The sequence below is a fragment of the Salmo salar genome, chromosome ssa22 (genome assembly GCF_905237065.1).
Source record: "Salmo salar chromosome ssa22, Ssal_v3.1, whole genome shotgun sequence".
Taxonomy (NCBI): Eukaryota; Metazoa; Chordata; class Actinopteri; order Salmoniformes; family Salmonidae; genus Salmo; species Salmo salar.
Genome location: NC_059463.1, coordinates 27,445,734 through 27,467,855, shown reverse-complemented (window position 1 = coordinate 27,467,855; position 22,122 = coordinate 27,445,734). Strand labels below are relative to the sequence as shown.

General features: G+C 42.7%; 1 protein-coding gene across 1 annotated transcript in view; it reads right to left on the bottom strand.

Moving 5' to 3' along the window:
- Positions 1-22,122, bottom strand: part of LOC106583107 (ephrin type-A receptor 8) — a 170,070-nt gene that overhangs the window by 7,426 nt on the left and 140,522 nt on the right. The window contains exons 6-10 of the mRNA XM_014166932.2: positions 4,065-4,220; positions 3,460-3,870; positions 1,614-1,738; positions 979-1,141; positions 37-211 (exon numbers count right to left, since the gene is read on the bottom strand). Of these exons, the coding sequence (XP_014022407.1) occupies positions 37-211; positions 979-1,141; positions 1,614-1,738; positions 3,460-3,870; positions 4,065-4,220 (1,030 nt within the window). The remainder of the gene's footprint in view (positions 1-36; positions 212-978; positions 1,142-1,613; positions 1,739-3,459; positions 3,871-4,064; positions 4,221-22,122) is intronic.

Here is a 22,122-nt window from a genome sequence, read left to right as displayed (position 1 = left end):
CCCTTGTTAAGGTAGAGTGAAAAATATCCCACATACGTATATGAGTGACGTAGAGTCAGAGAGGACTCATCCACATCACGGGTAGTGGTGTAGTGTAAGAAAGGGTTGCCTTGCCGTTTCCTGCAGATGACGATGGCCAGGAAGGTGACCAGGCCAGAGACCAACGCCATACAGATCCAGATGATAGTCATAGTGTCGTAGCGCAGAGGAACTGGACACACACAACAACACAACCAGTTTGTGTGTGTGTGTGTGTGTGTGTGTGGTGGTGTGTGTGTGTGTGTGTGTGTGTGTGTGCGTGTGTGTGTGTTCAGTGCTCTTTGAGGCTTAGGCCCGCAGCAGCAGCTTTCCTGACAGGGGTGGCCCTCACACAAAGCACAGATCTATAGCATTACAGGATTGTCTGAAGGCTTCCTGGTCCCACTGACATTCATGGCTCTTTAACCCAGCACCATTCTGTCCCTCATGAAAATATACAATAATATATTATGGTATAAATACTGCAGTATTACTATATTTATATACTATAGTATTCACTGTAGTGTTTTTGCAGACATTACTGTAGTGTTCACAGCAGTGTGTATGAAGCCATTACTGTAGTATACCGTAGTGTTTACTGTAGTGTTTTTGTGTACATAAGTGTAGTATGCTATAGTACTCATTATAGTGTTTTGCAGACATGACCGTAGTATACTATAGTATTGTTTTTGTGGAATATACGTTAGTATTTATTGTAGTGTTTTTGCAGACTTTACTGTAGTATTCACAGCAGTGTTTTTTCTAAAGTACTATAGTAAATACTATAGCATACTATAGTAGTCTGCAAAAACACTACAGTAAATATTACAGTAAAGTCTGTAATAACACTGCAGATAGGTTGGCACCAATAGACACCAATAGAATACAAAGCACTTCTAAACCTTCTAAACCTAGTGAGAGATTCTACAAATGAAAATAGTGCTCCACTCATTCTCTTACTTGCTTTCCCGGTCTGGATCTCCACATTCTGGCTGAAGCGTCCGCAGCCTGCCGAGGTTCTGGCCCGGACCTGAAAAATGTACCTGGTACCAGGCTTCAGGCCAGACACCCTGGCCGTGGTCCCCTTTGCCTTCAGGGTGGAATAACTTTGCTGCTCCTTATCCTGGTGGAGGAGAGCTGTGATAAAGACAGTCTGTACAAGCAGTGTTTATATTGCAGATTTATCCAGTAGTAACCCCAGGAGTTTGCACAGATTACGATAACAACACAGCAGCCACACTAATCTGTCTGTACTATCCAGACGTGTGTGTGTGTGTATGACACTTTTCACTCTATACACACAACCTCAAGTCTCCAGTGACCTCCCCCACTGTGGGGATCCTGGTCTGTGTGTGTGTTGCTCAGATCTTTCTTACCTCATTAGCTGTGAGTCAGAGCATGCAGAACCACAAAGCAATTAACTTGTCTTTGCTGCTAGGCTGTCACTTTCACGAATCAATCAGCATACATCAGCATACATAAACACAGACAGAGAGACACATACACGCATATATGTATCTACTGTATGTATCTACTGTATGTATGTACAGTACATACAGTAGATATGTTTGTATGTATGTATGTATCTACTCTACCTTCTCATAGTATTTGATGTCATACTCTAGTATGACTCCATTGGGCTGGTCAGGCTCGTGCCACTGCAGAGTGACGCTGTTCTGACTGGCGTTCTCCTGGCGAATGGCGATCACCTGGGAAGGGGCTGAACAGAAAGCAGGAACAGGAAGTACAGAAACAATTTTTTTTAAATAGAAAACAGAACATACATACATCAATGTTCCATGGAGCACAACTACAACACGTCAATATATGTCAAAACATGGTGCATTTAGAAAGTATTCAGACCACTTGACTTTTTAGACATTTTGTTACATTACAGCCTTATTCTAAAATTGAATACATTCCCCCCCCTTACCAATCTACACACAATACCCCATAATGACAAAGCAAAAACAGTTTTTTATACATTTTGGCAAATTTATTAAACATTAAAACTGAAATATTACATTTACATAAGTCTTCAGACCCTTTACTCAGTACTTTGTTGAAGCAACTTTACAGCCTCAAGTCTTCTTGGGTATGACGCTACAAGCTTGGCACACCTGTATTTGGGGAGTTTCTCCCATTCTTCTCAGCAGATCCTTTCAAGTTCTGTCAGGTTGGATGGGGAGCGTCGCTGCACAGCTATTTTCAGGTCTCTCCAGAGATGTTCGATCGGGTTAAAGTCCAAGCTCTGGCTGGGGCACTCAAGGACATTCAGAGACTTGTCCAGAAGCCACTCCTGCATTGTCTTTGCTGTGTACTTAGGGTCATTGTCCTGTTGGAAGGTGAACCTTTGCCCCAGTCTGGAGCAGGTTTTCATCAAAGATCTCTCTATTCCTTGCTTCGTTCATCTTTCCCTCGACCCTGACTAGTCTCCCAGTCCCTGCCGCTGAAAACCATCCCCACAGCATGATGATGCCACCACCATGCTTCACCGTAGGGATGGTGCTAGGTTTCCTCCAGACGTGACGCTTGGCATTCAGACCAAAGAGTTCAATCTTGGTTTCATCATACCAGAGAATCTTGTTTCTCATCGTCTGAGAATCCTTTAGGTGCCTTTTGGCAAACTCCAAGCAGGCTGTCATGTGCCTTTTACTGAGGAGTTCCTTCCGTCTGACCACTACCATAAAGGCCTGATTGGTGGAGTGCTGCAGAGATGGTTGTCCTTCTGAAAGGTTCTCCCAGAAGGAGAGTGACCATCGGGTTCTTGGTCACCTCCCTGACCAAGGCCCTTTTCCCCCAATTGCCAGCTCTCGGAAGACTTCTTCCATTTAAGAATGATGGAGGCCACTGTGTTCCTGGGGACCTTCAATGCTGCAGACATTTTTTGGTACCCTTCCCCAGATCTGTGCCTCGACACAATCCTGTCTCGGAGCTCTACTGACAAGTCCTTCGACCTCATGGCTTGGTTTTTGCTCTAACATGGACTGTCAACTGTGGGACTTCATATAGACAGGTGTGTACCTTTCCACGTCATGTCCAAACAATTCAATTTACCACAGGTAGACTCCAAACAAGAATGGTCAATGGAAACAGGATGCACCTGTTTCAAGTCTCAAAGCAAAGGGTCGGAATACTTATGTAAATAAGGTATTTCTGTTTTTTATTTGTAATACATTTTTGGCTTTGCCATTATCGGTTCTTGGTTGCAAGTAGATGAGGAAAATGTTTTGTTTAATCCATTTTAGAATTAGGCTGTAACATAACAAAATGTTGAAAAAGGCAAGCGGTCTGAATACTTTCTGAATGCACTGTATGTATCATGCAGCCTAGCTGTTGAGATGTTATTTTGAATGTGTAAACTGTATGTGTTTGATCCACAGGTAAAACAACCTACATGCATACATTTATATGTTTTAAATCGATACAGGTGTCCCCTACCTGCCTGGTTCGTGGTGATGTTGACAGATATGAAGGGCACCGGCTCATTGCTTAGGTGAGTCACCGCATTCATCGCTAGGATACGGAAGGTATAGTTGGCGTGGGCAACAAGGTTTAGAACGGTCACCCAGGGTTCGGTCAGCGAGCTCTGCCGGGGAACAAACCGCACCGGGACCACTCCAGAGCGGTCCACTGTCCCTCCACCCCCTCCTCCCATCCCCTCTCCCCCACTGGTTGACCCCATCCCTGCTGTACAGTCCTCACACTGCCCCCCCTCACCAGGGCACTTCTGACAGAGCACGCTGTACACCAGGTCACTGCGACCCCCCGAGTCCATCGGTCGACCCCACTCCAGATTTACTGACGTACCGTTAACCGACGATATCATGTTTACTGGAGATGTTGGGGGGCCTAAGGAGAGGAGAGAGAGAAAAAGAGATGGAGGAGAAAAATTTGAAGGGAGAAGAGAGAGAAAATTGTGTATATTTTGATGTGTTTCCTCGTGACTAGCACCTGAACCAGTGGAATGTGCTTCTATTTTCTCTTTCAGATGTTTATTTTCATCTGTGTGTGTGCATGACTGTGTGCATTTGTGAGTTATGTACTTGTGCAGGGTGCGGCAGGGGGGTCTGTAGGGGCCCTGTAGTGGCTGGAGTCACAGGGGCAGTAGAGGGCAGCTCTGGTCTCTGAGTGGCTTTGTAGAGGACACCTCCCACACAACCCATCACCTGCCATTGGCTTATAGAAACCCACTTCACACGCTGCATGGGAAAGAGAGGGTTGGAGAGAGAAGGGGGGAAGAGAGGAGGGGGGAGAGAGAGAAGGAGAGTGCAAAGGGGAGAGAGAGAAAGAAAGGGAGAGAGGGAGAGAGAGACTATTTGCACATCATTACAACACTATAATATTACATTTTTGTAAGTGTAATGCTCACTGTTAATTTTTAGTTGTTTATTTGACATTTGTTTATTATCTATTTCACTTGCTTTGGCAATGTAAACATACATTTCCCATGCCAATAAAGCCCTTAAATTGAATTGAAACATTTTAATTGAGAAGGGAAGGGAGAGAGTGGAAAGAAAGGGAGAGACAAAAATCTATATGAATACGCATAATAATATTGGAAAATATTATTCTTTGGTCCACCCCATTATTTCTTGGGAAACTCCAACAGTCAATATGTAATTGGAACCCTGCATAGACTCACTGACTGGAGAGGAGGGAGAAGAAAGTTAGACTTTAACACAAACATTTGGGCCAAAGAGTCAGTGCACTGTTCATACTCCCGTAGGAAAAATCTAAATGTAGACCACGTTTCAACCTTATTCAGCACACATACTACATATTAACTTTCAATTATACAGGCTCCACTGATAAATGTGGGTTATGTGGCAGGGTAAACGGAAATATCTGGCAACACCATGGTTTCATCGTGCCTCCTCAGTAAAAAAGAAAAAAGCTTACCAACATGTCTCTGCTCTGTTAAGGATGCAACAAGATCTCATGGTTTTACCAATTTGACTTCAGATTTGGATGTTTTTCCACATTTCTCCAAATTTCAAAGTTGCTCCAAACGTCAGATTTCTTGGTGTTTTTCACACCCTGGGTTGACTCCTCCTGCTCAGCATCATTACATTTCCCCAACCTCAAATGTAAAGTTGCTCCAAATGTTAAATTTAGAAATGAAAGGTTAAGGTTTTGGATAGTGTTAAAACATTAACCCTTTACACTCGTGGGAATTGGCCTATATGGACTGGGATAAATTGAAATGTTTCTTACAGAAGAAATGCATATGAAATGCATATGCATAAGCATCTTAGCAATTGAAATGGAACAGTTTCGAAATAGTGGAAACATTATTAGACCAAAGATGAGGACACTACACTGTTGACTTTATGTGCATGTTACATTTACTATACTTTCTGCTGCGTTTGTTGATAACGAAAACTGACAATATTCTGGATACACTTAGTAGCATAATACATTTGGGGTACGTGCAACATAAGACAAAAAAATGACAAGGGTCTGAATGAGAGGAGTACGTGGTGTCTCCAAGTGACCACACACATCTCCAAAGAGTTCCTAAGTCATTCCAATACATTTTTACGACTCAAAGAAGAGTCTTCAACAATAAGGTGCTTCACTGAACCCTCCTAGCTGTGCCATTGAGGGACTAGAGCAAGCACTCTTGTTTTGTTGTTTTGCATCCCCGCCATCCTAAAATTACTGTTGTTGTTTCCGGCCCATTATAAATCGCAATCTGGGTCAGGTGGGTCATTTTGAGGAGCCTACTGAACGTGCTAACAACATGGAACAACTTGGAGTTATTTGGACATAAATTATGAACTTTGTCGAAAGAAACCACATTTGTTGTGGACCTGGGATTCCAGGAAGTGCCTTCTGATGAAGATAATTAAAGGTAAGGGATTATTTACAATAGTATTATTGATATTAGATGGTTCCAAGATGGTGCTGACCTGTATATCCTAGCCTATTGTTCTTAGCATAGCACCCTGTTTATTGCAAAGTGTGATTTCCCAGTAAAGTTATTTTGAAATCTGGCAATGCGGTAGCATTTACGAGATGTTAATCTATAATTCTTTGAATGACAATATTATAATTTACCAATGTTTTCGAATAGTAATTTTGTAAATTGTAACGCTGTCACATCCTGACCAGCAGAGGGAGCAATTGGATTAGTTTTGGTCAGGATGTGACAGAGTTTTTGTGTGTGTGTGAGAATGGTTGTTGGTGATTAGGACTCCCAATTGAAGGCAGGTGTGTTGAGTTGCCTTTGATTGGGAGTCCTATATAGGAGTGTGTGTTTTTCTTTGGGGTTGTGGGTAATTGTTTCTTGTTTAGTGTGGTTGCACCTGACAGGACTGTTGGCTGTCAGTTTCCTTGTTTTGTTCTTATATAGTGTTCGTTCTAATTAAATTGAAGGATGAATACTAACTCTGCTGCATTTTGGTCCATTTTTGAAGACAGCTGTGACAAACGCTGGTTCACCGGAAGCATTTGAGGGAGAAAAAAATCTGAATTTCACCGCCACTGTAAAATGCTGTTTTTGGATATAAATATGAACTTGATGGAACCAAAAAATGCATGTATTGTATAACATAATGTCTTAGGAGTGTCATCTGATGAAGATTGTCAAAGGTTAGTGCATAATTTTAGCTGGTTTTCTGCTTTTGGTGATGCCTGTCTTTGAATTGACAAAACATTACACACAGCTATTTTCAATGTACTCTCCTAACATAACCTAACTTTATGCTTTCGCCGTAAAGCCTCTTTGAAATCGGACAATGTGGTTGGATTTAGGAGATGTTTATCTTTCAAATGGTGAAAAATTGTTGATTGTTTGAGAAATTGGGAAGCGGGAAGGGGTCCTCTAGAGGTTAATCACATTTTTATTTGGCGTACCCCCGACGGCATTGCGTGTACCCCAGTTTGGGAATACCTGCAATAGACAAACAGGATCATTCTGTTCAGAACAACCCAGGGTATGACATCATGTCATCTTGTAACTGTACATCAAACATAGTGATCATAAATGTTGAAACTGTATATGACATGGTTTTATGATATGGAAATGTAAAGTGCACATTTGGACTCACAGGTGTTTGGCTTGCTTGTATGACATGAAAACTGTATTTATTATACTCCTCAACGTCTCATCTTTAAAAATACACAGAATCTTCTTAATTTATAGCATTTCCCTCACTTGACAAGAAAACATTACCAAAAGATGCCCAAATAGCATGAGGGATGGGGGCAACATCGTCAGTCAAAACCCATACAGCATTGTGAAGCGCAGAGCCTGACATCATTTATAGCATGTTACTGTACAGCCACTGCATTCCAATTTAGGAGCTTATCACAGCCCAAATCTGCTATTTTCAAACCGTATATGGGTACAAGTGTAATGGGATACATTTAGGCATTCATTCCAAATATCTAAGGTAAGAGTTAAGGTTTGGGATAGGGTTAAAACAAAGAAATAAAACATTTGTGTCTATCACTTCAGATCCGGAGTCATGGGATTAAGCCCATCCACCACCCCTGTCCACTTGATGGTAATAGTGCTCGCTGTTGCCCCTAGTGGGCTGCTTTAAAGGCATTTCCCGACGTCCTCACGACATGGGCAGACGTCCAAATTCGAAGTCAATCTCGAGCGATCTGCCAGAAGGATGAACATCCTATAACCTCATTTAGACCATTATTTAAAAAAATACAGAATATGGATGGAAAAAAAACGTGTGTGTTACTATATTGTATTACTGTATTGTACAGCACTCAATGTTGTTGATTATATTTCTTTATGTCTTTCCGTAGTTTACTAAAGTCTCTCAATACCTCTTAATTTTACTGCAGTGTGTTAAAAAAAAGTGATGCTTATTTATAAAACCCTCTTAGGCCTCACTCCCCCCTATCTGATATATCCCAGCATCCGTCCCCGCAGGAGGCCTTTTGCCTTTTGGTAGGCCGTCATTGTAAATAACAATTTGTTCTTAACTGGCTTGCCAAGTTAAATAAAGGTTTAATAAAAATAAAAATAAAAAAAAAATCAGGGTCACAGAGAGTGCTCCTTGGTAGTCTTAAACAAATGTACTTTGAAACAAAAGTATACACCTCACACCTCCTGTACCATGTCAGATATAGAGTTTAGATGTATTACATTTTGAGTGTGCATCCCAATATTAAACGTTGTATACATCACAGAAGACTGAAATATAACAAAACTGTTTGACATAGGAACACCGGATTTTAGGCGTAAAAAAAAAAAAACGTTTATTAATTCTGAAATTCAGAAAAATATTAATAACATTCCACCCATGAAGCCACTAGGTCATTTGATTGCAGGAAAGGGCTACATTAACAATTAACCCTGACAGTAAGAGTGCCAGTAGCATACTGATGCTGAATGTACCATCTGGAACACACAGACACAGACAGACAGTTTGGATCACAGACAGATTAACAGACGGGGCTGATACGGCACCTCTCTCTCACGTCAGTGTCCCCCAGGGAACCGGAAACTATTTCTATTTGTAATATTATTCCCACACTGTTTTCTCTCTTCCTTTTTATCCCGTTAATCCCTCCATCCCTTGATGTTTCTGTGAGGCTCCTGAGTTGAAAAGCTGGTCATGATAAACATCGGAATAGCTCGCTCATCAAGGAGGGAGGTGGCTAGCGCTTTGAAGTCTCTGACAGATTTACCAGGAGCATGCACGCATTCACACACAGTTCGAAATAACGATAATACTATACACATGTCACACACCACATGCACTCAAGAACACACACACACACACACACACACACACACACACACACACACACACAGATAATGAAAGCAGTAAAACTATAAACTTAGTAACACCCACACACACACAGATATGGGAGAATTGAACGGAGGGCTGGTGTAGAGATTTTCATTTTGTATTTCACCTTCATTTAACTAGGCAAGTCAGTTAATAACAAAATCTTATTTACATTGACGGCCTACCCCGGCCAAACCGGGACGACCGGGGCAATTGTGGGCCGCCCTATGGGACTCCCAATCACGGCCGGATGTGATACAGCCTGGATTCAAACCAGGGACTGTAGTGATGCCTCTTGCACTGAGATGCAGTGCCTTAGATAACCCCTGATGGATGATCGTTCAATCCTGATTCACTCTGGTCTGACACACTGAATAGAGAGAGGAAATGAGGGAGAGAAGAGCGGGAGAGCGAGAATGGAGAGACCAGAGACAGCGTGTTTGTGTGTGTTTGTATTGTGTATTGTTTGGCATGTCAGTGTCTGTCAGCCTAGTGTTAGAGATGCAGGAGTATTTGCATTACAATGAATCTTAGTGGCTATGTGTTGGCTTTGTGTGCTGACCTTGATTTATTCTCAGAATAAGTGGGTAAATAAACAACATGGTATAGAAAGAGGAGTTGGAAAAGCAAATCATTCCTACACACGTGAGGAGACTGAGGGGGAACGAGGGTCTGCTGGCAAAAGGTCACATATTGCTATTTTCTTACTAGTCCAGGTGATGTTTGAAAATTCTGTTAACTTATTCATAAAAGCATGAAACTTGTACAGTTATGGGTCCTGTACACTTTCAGAAAGGGAGCCATCGTAAAAACTACTCTTGGTGGTTGTGGCAACCATTTTTATTTCCCACCATATAGCAATGTATATTTTCCTTCATATCTGCTGAACCAAACATGATAACGCATAAAAGGTTATGTCAACCCCTATGTTTTTTAATGGTCAAGGATTACAATGTCGCCACGTACAACCTCAAAAACGCCTCCTGGCGGCTGTGGCGGCCAGTTTTCTTTCCCACCATATACTGTACAGTAGCAGGACAATGCATTTTCCTTCACATCTGCTGAACCAAACATAACACAGAAAAGGTGACGTCTACAGCTATGTTTTAATGGTAAAGGATTACAATAACGCCAAGTACAACACAATGAACAGTTCAGATTATGATATATTGGTGAATGTGGGTAAGAAGAAATACAATTAAATCGCTGTGTCTGACAATGTACACAATATAATTATTTTTTATTTTTTATTCTGGAAAGTGAAGCTCGGTTTGGGGGTAATGTATGGCATCAGCCATTGACACCAAGCTAAGGCAGGAGCAAGCATGATTCTGATTTGCACAAGGATGTATGGTCCACCGACTTCCCCATTCTCACTTCATAGACTTCAAGGCATTTGGTAGTGGTGACACTTTCTGGAAGATCTATATACTATTCAACGTATACTATTCAAGATTGTTACAATCATAGGGAACATTTTAGACCAATTAGAATGCAACGTCATTATGAAATCAAATCATATCAAATCAAAGTTTATTGGTTGTGCACACAGATTGCGCAAGTCTGAGTGGTTCACTGTGCAGTCTGGAGTGAGACAGTGTTCCTTCATCTCTCAGATCCTCTTCCTTATTACCATTGACTGCATCATGATCAAAACCACATCATATAAACCCAGAGGTATTCAGTGGAGCCTGTTCTCCCAGCTGGAAGATCTCTAAACTTAGCCAAAAACCTCACATTGTGCATTTGCCCAACTCATCCCATCTGGAGGTCTGAACAGAGCAGCCTCAAAACAAATATCCACCTACATAACAGCAATGTCAAATCGGTTCTATTGTATGGTTTGGATTACTGGCGTGTTGTCAAGAACGACATGAGACGGATTAAGTATTTCAGCAGTGGATGTCCCAGGAGAATATGCTGCATCTTCTGGCTGAACAAAATACATAACAGTGAGCAATACAAGAAAACCGTTTGCAAAAATGTCACACAACACATCAAGAGAAGTTGACTGATGTTTTGGCCACATTCTCAGAATGCCCACATATAGACTCATTTTGGGATGACGTGGATTGAATAAGTATACACTGCGTGCACAATTATTAGGCAAATTGTATTCCTCGGGATTCATTTTTTTTGTTGAACAAACACAATGCTCTCAGTCAATCCAAAATTTTATTGAACCTCAAACCTGAATGTTTAACAAAGGAAAAGTGAGTTTTGTCTTTTTCAGGGAAATATATAAGTGTGCACAATTATTAGGCAACTATTAGTGTGCAGAATTATTAGGCAACTAAATTACTAAAATAATTTCTCTCAACTCACTTGTTTATGCTCAGTTTTTAAGAGTAAGTGTAACAGATAGGTAACACAAAATGACAATTATATACAATTTTTGGCTTTTCAAAAATATTCAGTGACCAATATAGCCACCCTTATTTTCAATAACTGCCATGAGCCTTCCATCCATGGAGTCTGTCAGTTTCTTGATCTGTTCACGATCAATTTTCGCTGAAGCAGCAACCACAGCCTCCCAAATTCTGTTCAAAAAGGTGTATTGTCTTCCATCACTGTAAATCTCACGTTTGAGAAGGGCCCACAAGTTCTCAATAGGATTTAAGTCAGGTGAGGAAGGGCGCCAGGTCATTATTCAGGTATCTTTGAGGCCCTTGCTGGCTAGCCAAGCAGTGGAGTACTTGGATGCATGTGATGGAGCATTGTCCTGCATAAAGATCATGGCCTTCTAGAATGCTGAGGACTTCTTCCTGTACCACTGTTTGACGAAAGAATCTTCCAGAAACTGGCAGTAGGTTTGAGAGTTGAGTTTCAGTCCATCTTCAACCTGAAAAGGTCCAACTACCTCATCCTCAATGATAGCAGCCCATATCAGTACCCCTCCTTCACCTTGTTGGCACCTGACTCAAAGTGGTGCCCTGTGTCCATTACTGATCCAGCCACGGGCCCATCCATTTGGTCCATCAAGAGTCACTTTCATTTCATCTGTCCATATAACCTTTGAAAAATCTGTCTTCAGGTATTTCTTTGCCCAATCTTGACGCTTCAACTTGTGAATCTTATTCAGTGGTGGTCTTGTGTCAGTCTTCTTGACCTTGGCCATGTCTCTGAGCACTTGACACCTTCTACTTCTAAACACTCCAGGTAGGTTGCAGTTCTGGAATACGGTGGCACTGGAGGATAATGGGTTCCTGGTAGTTTGACTGTTTAATTTTTCTCAAGTCTTTTGCAGTTAATTTGCGCCTTTTCTTCCCCATGCGTTTTTTGCGCCCCAGTTGACTATTCGCAACAAAACGTTTGAATGTCCGGTGGTCACACCTCAATAGTTTAGCTATTTAATGAGTGTCGCATCCGTCTGAAAGGCATTTTACATTTTTGGCTTTTCAGTGTCAGTTACATTTCTTTTTTGGCCCATTTTACCTGAGGTAATGAGGCTGCCTAATAATTATGCACACCTCGATATAAGGTGTTATTCACTTTCGCCACACCCTCCCTCATTAATACATATCACCTGAAAATGATTAAATCCAATAAGCATTCAAGTTTATATGATTTGGAGTTCAAAAATGTGAATAGAAACAATGATAAGATCAGAATACTCACTTGCCTAATAATTGTGCACGCAGTGTATAGAATATTAGATCTATGTACGCATATGTGGGCAACTCTCAGACTAGGGTCTTGTACACTCTGATCTACTATGACCTTGTTGGTCATCCATGCCATTAACTTATTATGACTTGTCTTGTCTAAATGTCTGGTTGTCAGATATACTGTACTTTCTTGCCAAAATTGACAGTGTGTCACAGCTTGCACTCCAACCATCTTCTCTGTACGGCTAAAGAAGGCTCCTTCCATCTTTTCTTTATCTTGCCACATAGTGCAGCTGCTGATTGCTCTTTGGTGGTTTAGGCCGGGTAAATGTAAAGCACTTTCTGACAATTGTTGTTGTGAAAATCACTAAATAAATGCAATTTGTAGTTATTGATTTTGATGTGATGCAAAATGAGTTTGATTTCTGTTTTATTGACTGCTAGTGCAATCACAAAGGAGAATTGTGAATTGCTCGAAACTGAGAATGTTCCCTTCTGAAATATAATTTGAGGAGTGGTGGGTGGCATTTGGGACCAGCAAGCACTTGAGGTACATACCGACAAATTAAATCAAGTCCCTGGGTCCAGAGAAATCAAATGCCCTTCCTGTTTTCTGTGAATTTACACACAGTACCCACTTTCACAACCAGGGGCAAGAAGACAGTAGCAGACCACTGTATGGCTCTCTATGCCACAGAAAGACATTTCCTTCCATGGCTACCATGGCAGTCCACCATTATATAATAACCTGAATAGTTTATGATGTTGTACATGGCACCATTGTAATCTTTGATCATCAAAACATCAGGAATAGAAAAATGTCCACCACAGCCACCAGGAGGCGTTTTTGCAATGGCTCCCTTTCTGAAAATGTTCAGGACCCCAAACTGTACAAGTGTACCAAGTTTCATGCTTTTATGAAAAAATTAACGGCATCTAAAATGTGGCACATATGACCTGGACTATACTGACATACATAGTTATAGACAGCATTGAGTTAGTAAAAAGCTAGTGTGGCCAAACTCAAAGAAATCTAGCCAGGCACAGGCACATGCACACACACTTTTATAGTTCTCTACAGGGACAAAACAACGGTCAATGATAAGCAGGTAGAACTGTCATTCTGGTAGGAGTGATGGATAACTTTGTCAGTAAAGTCAAGTGGAAATGGGTTAGGGTTAGTCTGGTGTGAATCTCTCCAAACTCCTAGACAAGGTTGTGTCCCACTATCTGAGTTACTAATTTGACCCAATGCTGAGGCTTTAGCGTGATACACTACACCCTCTATGGCTCTTGCCGTAAGTACTGTATTGCACTATATGGAATAGATTGAGTCATTTGAAACACAGTCGTTGTCTCAAATGAGATGTTCTGCTTTCAATTTAGATACGCTTTGATTGACTGACTGTGTCTATGTACATGAGTTCAGAGCTGGAAGACTGTGGACAGAGTGGTGGATGGAGGGATGGGTTGTTGAGGAGTGATAGAGAATGGGTGGATGGGATTGTTTTTTCTCAACAGGGGTCGGTAAAGGAAAAAGAAGCTGTGACCATTTCATTAAAATATGAATGTAACTAGAGACAGCACAAGAGAATTCTGAAGGTATTCTGGATAAAAAGTAAACTGTGTGTCTAAATTGAACTAAATCTCCTTATTCAAATTTAAAACATTCACACTAACTTTGTCCTGATATTAGACAGTAGGCTAATTAATTCAATGGTTTATCATTGGATATAAACGTTAGACCTTAGACCAGATATAATTAAATTATGTAACTGTTTTCCACCACCATTAACAAAACAACAAATAATAGAATTTCTCGTGGTCGAATGGTGTCGCATCCCTCCAATAGAGTTGCGGACATTTGTAGAATCTATGCCAAGGTGCATTGAAGCTGTTCTGGCAGCTCTTGGTGTCCCAACACCCTATTAAACACTTTTTTCTGGGCGTTTCCTTTATTTTGACAGTTACCTGTGGTGAAATTACATTTCAGGTGGTGAAATTGCATTAAGGATGGAAAACAAAACAAAACCAACACTATTAAAACAGTGTTAGAAGAGATCGGGGCAGCAGTACTCTGACACCAGAGCATGACTTCATTTCACCAAGTGCTTTGCATTCCCCTGGAGACAAATGACACATCTGAAGTTGTCCAAGTAGAACATGTTTTTTTTTATCCCAGAGGCTGGAATTTGACCGTAATATGTCTTTATAGTCACTTTACCAGCTAATTAAATGACCTAAGTACAACAAACAGTCAGGAACATATTTAAACAAACAGCTTAGAAAAAAAAGGAAAGAGAAATGATTTTGTCTAAATGACAACGCAAACCTCCAAAAGGAAGATGTGCAAATACAATAGATTGTATTCTATTTCTATTTCGAGGAAATGAACAGACATAATCTGATACACGGGCAAGTAGAGTACAGTAATTTATGATAATAGACTCCTGCTTTCCCTGTAGGTTTAAATCAATGGCACTGATAAAGCCACCACAAAGAGAGCGCTACACAGATCTAAACATGTTATCCTTTGAAAAGGCCTCATAATTACAAATCAAACGAGACAAATGCATTGTGGGTAATGAGCATTAAACTGGTGTTAATTATCCAATTGAATGGCTGTCACCATCTAACCGTGTCTGATGGAACAGAGCGGAGAGACAGAGGGGAGAGGGGGGTCAAAAGGAGAGGAAGAAAGAGGAAAAGAGGTTAGAGGAGCGAGAGTGATACAAAGAAAGAGTAAGAGCTGAGGACAGTCAGAAAGAAAAGGTGAGACGGAGAGAGAGAGGAAAATACCACACAAAAAAGGAGACCTTCAAAGAAATGTAGGGAGAAAGAGTTGACGAATGTGTGTAAAGCACACAGCAGGCAAATAGGAGAGGGAGGGAGAGAGAAAGTGAAAGAGGAGCCTTGTCTCCACTTTTGAGTCTGTTTCATGATTCACTGTGAAGTATCAGAGAGGAAATTAAGCAAGTGTTTTTATTTATTTAATTCAAAAGGACAAAGTGGGCTGTGAGAGATGGTACAAAGACAAGAAGCCTGTACCTGTCACAGCTGTCTCTACTGAGCATAACAAGTCATATTTATTAATTCATATTAATTCGACAGTCTCTAAAAGCACTGGCATAGTTGATAGATATCTCTGGTCTGAGTCCAGAGCAGTCCAGTCTAACTAGACAATCAAACAGAAATGCATGCTGTATCAAATTATCTAGCTATAGTATCTATTTATTTGACAGCTTAAAAATGACTGTATAACTCCAAGTATTTTATTTTAAATTTTTATTTAACCTTTATTTAACTAAAGGTTAAATAACAATTGCTCGTTACCCCTCGTTACCCTATATATATATATATATATAGAACAAAACACACATCATGACGAGAGAGACAACACAACACTACATAAAGAGAGACCTAAGACAACAACATAGCATAGCAGCAACACATGACAACACAGCATGGTAGCAACACAACATGACAACAACATGGTACCAATATAACATGGAAGCAGCACAACATGGTAGCAGCACAAAACATGGTACAAACATTATTGGACACAGGCAACAGCACAAGGGGCAAGAAGGTAAAGACAACAATACATCACGCGAAGCAGCCACAACTGTCAGTAAGAGTGTCCATGATTGAGTTTTTGAATGAAGAGATGGAGATAAAACTGTCCAGTTTGAGTGTTTGTTGCAGCTCGTTCCAGTCGATAGCCGCAGCGAACTGAAAAGAGGAGCAACCCAGGGATGTGTGTGCTTTGGGGACCTTTAACAGAATGTGACTGGCAGAACAGGTGTTGTATGTGAAGGATGAGGGCTGCAGTTAGTATCTCAGATAGGGCGGAGTGAGGCCTAAGAGGGATTTATAAATAAGCATCAACCAGTGGGTCTTGTGACGGGTATACAGAGATGACCAGTTTACAGAGGAGTATAGAGTGCAGTGATTTGCCTATAAGGAGCATTGGTGGCAAATCTGATGGCCGAAGGGCAAAGACCATCTAGCTGCTACAGGAGTACGTGCAGTACAGCACAACCATGTATTTCAAAACATGTCATTGCACGGCAATAATTAACTCAACTCAATACTTCTTTCATTGTCCATGGAGGGCAATGTGTACTTGTTGCAACCCAACCTTGTTTTGAAAATGGCTACAGGGAATATTCAAAGTGATATAGTGACAGTGGTTGTCAAAATGTCACCCTCCATTTCTGTGATGATATTTCAGCACACACTCACGCAGGCCATTTCAGCAGGCAGAGGTCTGAAAGAGGAGACAGCTCCTGTGCTGCCATCAGTTTAACTCAAAATGGTAAAGTCAGAGCAGGAAATAATTTAATAAAGTCCTCTAACTCCCCCCAGACCCAGGCTGGCTGGCAGTGCCTCAGTGTATCAGTGATCTCCTGTCTTGTATTCATGTCTTTACACTGTAGTTGTTAAGCTCAGGCCTGTACGTGGTCATGGGTGGACAGTGTTGTGTAGGCCAGAGGTGGCACACACTCCATTAATAATTCACCCACTACCAGCCACTTTTTTACTACCTGTGTGTGTGTGTGTGTGTGTGTGTGTGTGTGTGTGTGTGTGTGTGTGTGTGTGTGTGTGTGTGTGTGTGTGTGTGTGTGTGTGTGTGTGTGTGTGTGTGTGTGTGTGTGTGTGTGTGTGTCAGCACTCTGAGTAAGCTCTGTTGCTTTGTGCCATGATGTGAATTGTAGCCGTCCGTACCTGCTGTGGAGATATCCGTCTGACCAATCAGAGTGGAGATTGGGGGAAAGTTTGAGTGACACGACGTTGCCTCGTCTGGTCCAGATATGATTCATTCTATTCGCTGCTCTCTCTCCCTTTCCCCCTCTCTCCTCCTCCCCCCCACCTCACTTACACTGCCTATGTTACAATGGCCCAGAAGTGAGAGAAGGCTTTTAATAATGGCCTCTCCTCTCCTCTACTCTAATCCCAGTTTATTATGTTGGCCAGAAGAAAGCGTCAGGACCAGACCAACAAACAAAGACGGCTAATTAGTCCTGGCAAAATAACAACATTCCCCACCACAACACACACACAAGTACCCTCCCAATGCCCTCTTCTCTCCTCTCGCTGCCAGCAGCTGCTGCAGTTATCAGTTACGATAGTGATTGTTGTTGTTACTGTTTTATGTTTTGTTATTGTTTTGCACAACCCAAACCGGCCAATGGGGCACAGCACAAATTGTTATTGGCATGTCTATAATTGTGTGTGTAAGTCAGTGTGTGTGTGTGTGTGTGTGAGTGTGTGTATATATGTGTGTGAGAGAGAAAGTGAGTGTTTGCTTGACTGTGTTTTTGCGTGAGTGAGTTTAGTGTTGAGAGTTGAACAGTTCCAACCAAACTAATGATATTTGATCAGTTTATGATTAAACAATGACAATGAATTGATGAAATAATCATTTCCTTCATGGGAGTTCACATTAAGGTGGAGATGTTGACAGCCACTTGAGAAAATGAGATCATACTGTATGTATGTGTGTGTATCCCTACCTTCAGGCTATGCTCAAATCCTACACCCCAACACTGTCACTCCTGCTTCCGCTCCCCCTCCCTGGCGCTCGAGGGGGCGCCAGGCTACCTGTCATCATACTCACCTGTTACCATCATTAGGCGCAGCTGCACTCATTGGACTCACCTGGACTCCTTCACTTTATTGATTGCCCCTGCATATATGTCTGCTCCTCTGTGTTGTTCCCTGTAGTAGCACTGTTTGTCGTGTCGTGTTTATGTCCAGACGCTGTTCCTGTTCCGTTGCATGTCCGTCTATATTAAATGGATCACTCCCTGTACCTGCTTCTCATCTCCTGTGCGTTACAAACCCGAGCACTCAGTTTTGCCACCTCTGGTCTCTTGGCCCTCCTACCTCTAGGGGAGTGCAGCTCCCGCTCAGCCCAGTACAAGCTCTTCTCTGTCCTGGCACCCCAATGGTGGAACCAGTTTCCCCCTGAAGCTAGGACATCAGTCCCTGCTCACTCTCCGAAAACACCGGAAACCCTACCTCTTCAAAGAGTATCTTAAATAAACCCACAGCAACCCCCCTTCACACCCCCTGCTCACCCCGACCCCCCCCCCCCCCCCAAAAAAAATGCCTTTTGTGAACTAAAACTCACACTTGACTCTTTTCCCCCTTACTAGCTCTGACTTCTCTTGATAGCTACTTTATTGAGGGAAAATGTACTTACTATGACTGTGATGGGGTTGTCCCACCGAGCAATATTAAGATGAATGCACTCACTTTAAGTCGCTCTGGATAAGAACATCTGCTAAATGACTAAAATGTCAATGTGTTTTCCTACCCTGAGGGTATCACTGTGTGTGTGGGAGTTTTCTAGTGGCCTTGTGTCGTTCATCTCACAACAGAAACACTGCTGTTGATCACGAGATGTTTACACGATCACATTAGGACACGACGAGTTCATATTCAATTTCTTAAGGCTCTTATCATCTCAACTCTGCATTCCCCCTCCAATTATTTTAGACAGTGATTATAACTATATGATACACTCAAGTGAGCATCTTGAAGAATGATGTGGTACTCTTACAATCTCCATCTGGCACAGCCAGAAGAGGACTGGCCACACCTCAGAGCCTGGTTCCTCTTTTTCCTAGGTTTCTGTCTTTCTAGGGAGTTTTTCCTTGTAAGGATCTATGTGTAGCTGGTGCAGAGGAGTCAGGCGCAGGACAGCAGAGATGAGTAAATAAAAATAACTTTACTCAAAGTCATCAAAATACAAGAGAATTACCAAGCCCACAAATACGGACCACAATACAACAGACAATCACTCACAATTGAAGATTGAAGATCCCAAGAAGCGCTGTCAGTTCCCAAGAACACAGTGGTCTCCATCATTCTTAAATGGAAGAAGTTTGGAACCACCAAGACTCCTAGAGCTGGCCTCCCGGCCAAACTGATCAATCAGGGGAAAAGGGCATTGTTCAGGGAGGTGACCATGAACCCAATGGTCACTCTGACAGAGCTCCAGAGTTCCTCTGTGGAGATGAGAGAACCATCCAGAAGGACAACCATCTCTGCAGCACTCCACCAATCAGGCCAGGCGGAAGCCACTCCTCAGTAAAAGGCACAACAGCCTGCTTGGAGTTTGCCAAAAGGTACCTAAAGGACTCCCAGACCATGAGAAAAAAGATTATCTGGTCTAATGAAACCAAGATTGAACTCTTTGGCCTGAATGTCAAGTGTCATGTCTGGAGGAAACCTGGCACCATCCCTACGGTGAAGCATAGTGGTGGCAGCATCATGCTGTGGGGAGGAATGGGAGACTAGTCAGGATCTAGGGAAAGATGAATGGAGCAAAGCACAGAGAGATCCTAGATGAAAACCTGCTCCAGAGTGCTCAGGACATCAGACTGGGGTGAAGGTTCACCTTCAAACAGGACAACGACCCGAAGCCACTCCTGCATTGTCTTGACAAGTCTCTGAATGTCCTTGAGTGGCCCAGCCAGAGCCCGGACTTGAACCCGATTGAACATAGATAGACCTGAAAATAGCTGTGCAACGACGCTCCCCATCCAAACTGACAGAGCTTGAGAGGATCTGCAGAGAAGAATAGCAGAAACTCTCCAAATACAGGTGTGCCAAGCTTGTAGCGTCATACCAAAATGTTAGAGGCTGTAATCACTGCCAAAGGTGCTTCAACAAAGTACTGAGTAAAGGGTCTGAATACTTATGTGTCACACCCTGATCTGATTCACCTGTCTTGTGCTTGTCTCCACCCCCCAGGTGTCGCCCATTTTCCCCATTATCCCCTGTGCATTTATACCTGTGTTTTCTGTTTGTCTAATGCCAGTTCGTATTGTCTCGTTCAACCCTACCAGTATTTTTCCCCGTGCTCCTGTTTCTCGTTAGTTCCTGTTTTCTAGTTCTCCCGTTTTTTACCATTCTGCCTGCCCTGACCCTGAGCCTGCCTGCCGTTCTGTACCTCTTGACACTGCCTTAGATTACAGATTATGCCTTGGATTACTGATTATTTCAAACTGTCTGTATCTGGGTCTTATCCTGAGGTCTGATTGTACGAACTGGCCATGACTGACCCAGTAGACTCGGACCAGCAACGCAACGCCGTCTCCTCCCAAGGAGCCACCATTGGGAGACACGAGGAGTTACTTCAAGGTGTTATGGAAGGATTCCAGACCTTGGCAGAACCCCATGACCGTGCCCTGAATGCATTGCTGGAGCAAGTCCGTGGATTATCTGTAAGGCAGCCTGCCACAACAGTAAACTCACAGCCCCTCAGTAACACTGCTGTCAGTAGTGCATCTCTCCAGACCACAATGGCTTCCCGAGAACCCCGCTTACCTCCTCTAGAACACTCCGCTGGAGGGTCAGGAACCTGTCAGGCGTTTCTTTCACAATGTTCCCTCATCTTCGAGCTGCAGCCCTCTTCCGTCCCCTTGGACCGCTTGAAGCTCATAACGCTAATGTCCAGGAGGGCTCTCGCCGGGGCTTCGGCGTTGTGGGAACAACAATCTGCCGTGTGTTTCGGCCTGGAGGAGTTCGTGGCTGAAGTAAATAAGGTCTTAGATTCTCCGTTGTCAGGGAGAGCGACTGCCCAGAAGTTATTCCAGCTTCACTCCCGCAGTGTGGCGGACTATGCGGTTTATTTCCGCATGTTGGCTGCAGCGAGAGCCTGGAACCTGGAATCCCTGTTCGACACATTCCTGCATGGATTATCGGAGGAGGTTAAGGATGAGCTTGGGGGCTGCCCGCCTTCCGGTCCTGGAATGGGCTCATTCCTCCAGGCTTGCCTGCCACCCTGGCTCCCGTCGGACCCTGGTCTTGGTGCAGCAACCCTTTTGGTGGCCCAGCATGGTCCCTGATTTCTCAGCATTCGTCGCCGCCTGCACTGTCTGTGCTCAGAACAAGACTCCTCTGCATCTGGGTCTTATCCTGAGGTATGATATTATGTAAATGTGTTATTTCAGTTTTTAAATTTGAATGCATTTGCAAACATTTCTAAAAACCTGTTTTTGTTTTGTCATTATGGGGTAAATTGATGAGGAAAAAAATCTATTTAATCCATTTTAGGAAAAAGCTGAAATGTAACAAAATGTGGAATGAGTCAAGGGGTCTGAATACTTTCCGAATGTGTGTGTGTGTTGGGGCATTTGTGTGTGTGAGAGAAAGAGAGAAAGAGAGAGACAGAGGAAGGGGGGAGGTGTTGACAGGCCAATGAAAGGACAGGCAGTATAAAAGTCCCCTTTCAGGATCGTCTTTGTGTGATGAATTTAATAAATAATAAATGCGAATTAAATATTCGTTGTTGACTCGCTGCGCCTCTCTGTGATATTTTCTACAGCGGCCATTGACAGATAATGATCACATTACGTGGAAAAGTCTCCCTCTTTCTCTCCTTTCTCTTTCCCTTTTCTTTCTACCACTCCTTCAATCTCTCCCTCTCTACCCCCTCCATCTCTCTCTCCCTCTCTACCACCTCCATCTCTCTACCCCTTCCATCTCTCTACCCTCTCTCTCTCTCTCTTTCTCTCTGAGTGACAGGGATGAATGTGCGCTTACCGGAGAGTCAAAGAGGCCCCAAACAAACCCACAATCCCTCAGTGTCTGGAAGAGCCAGTAATTGTTGTCTAAGAGAGAAAAGTGACAAATTACAAGAGCTGCCAGCCGCTGTGAAACACTCATGCACGCACACACACACACACACACACACGCACACACACACACACAGACAC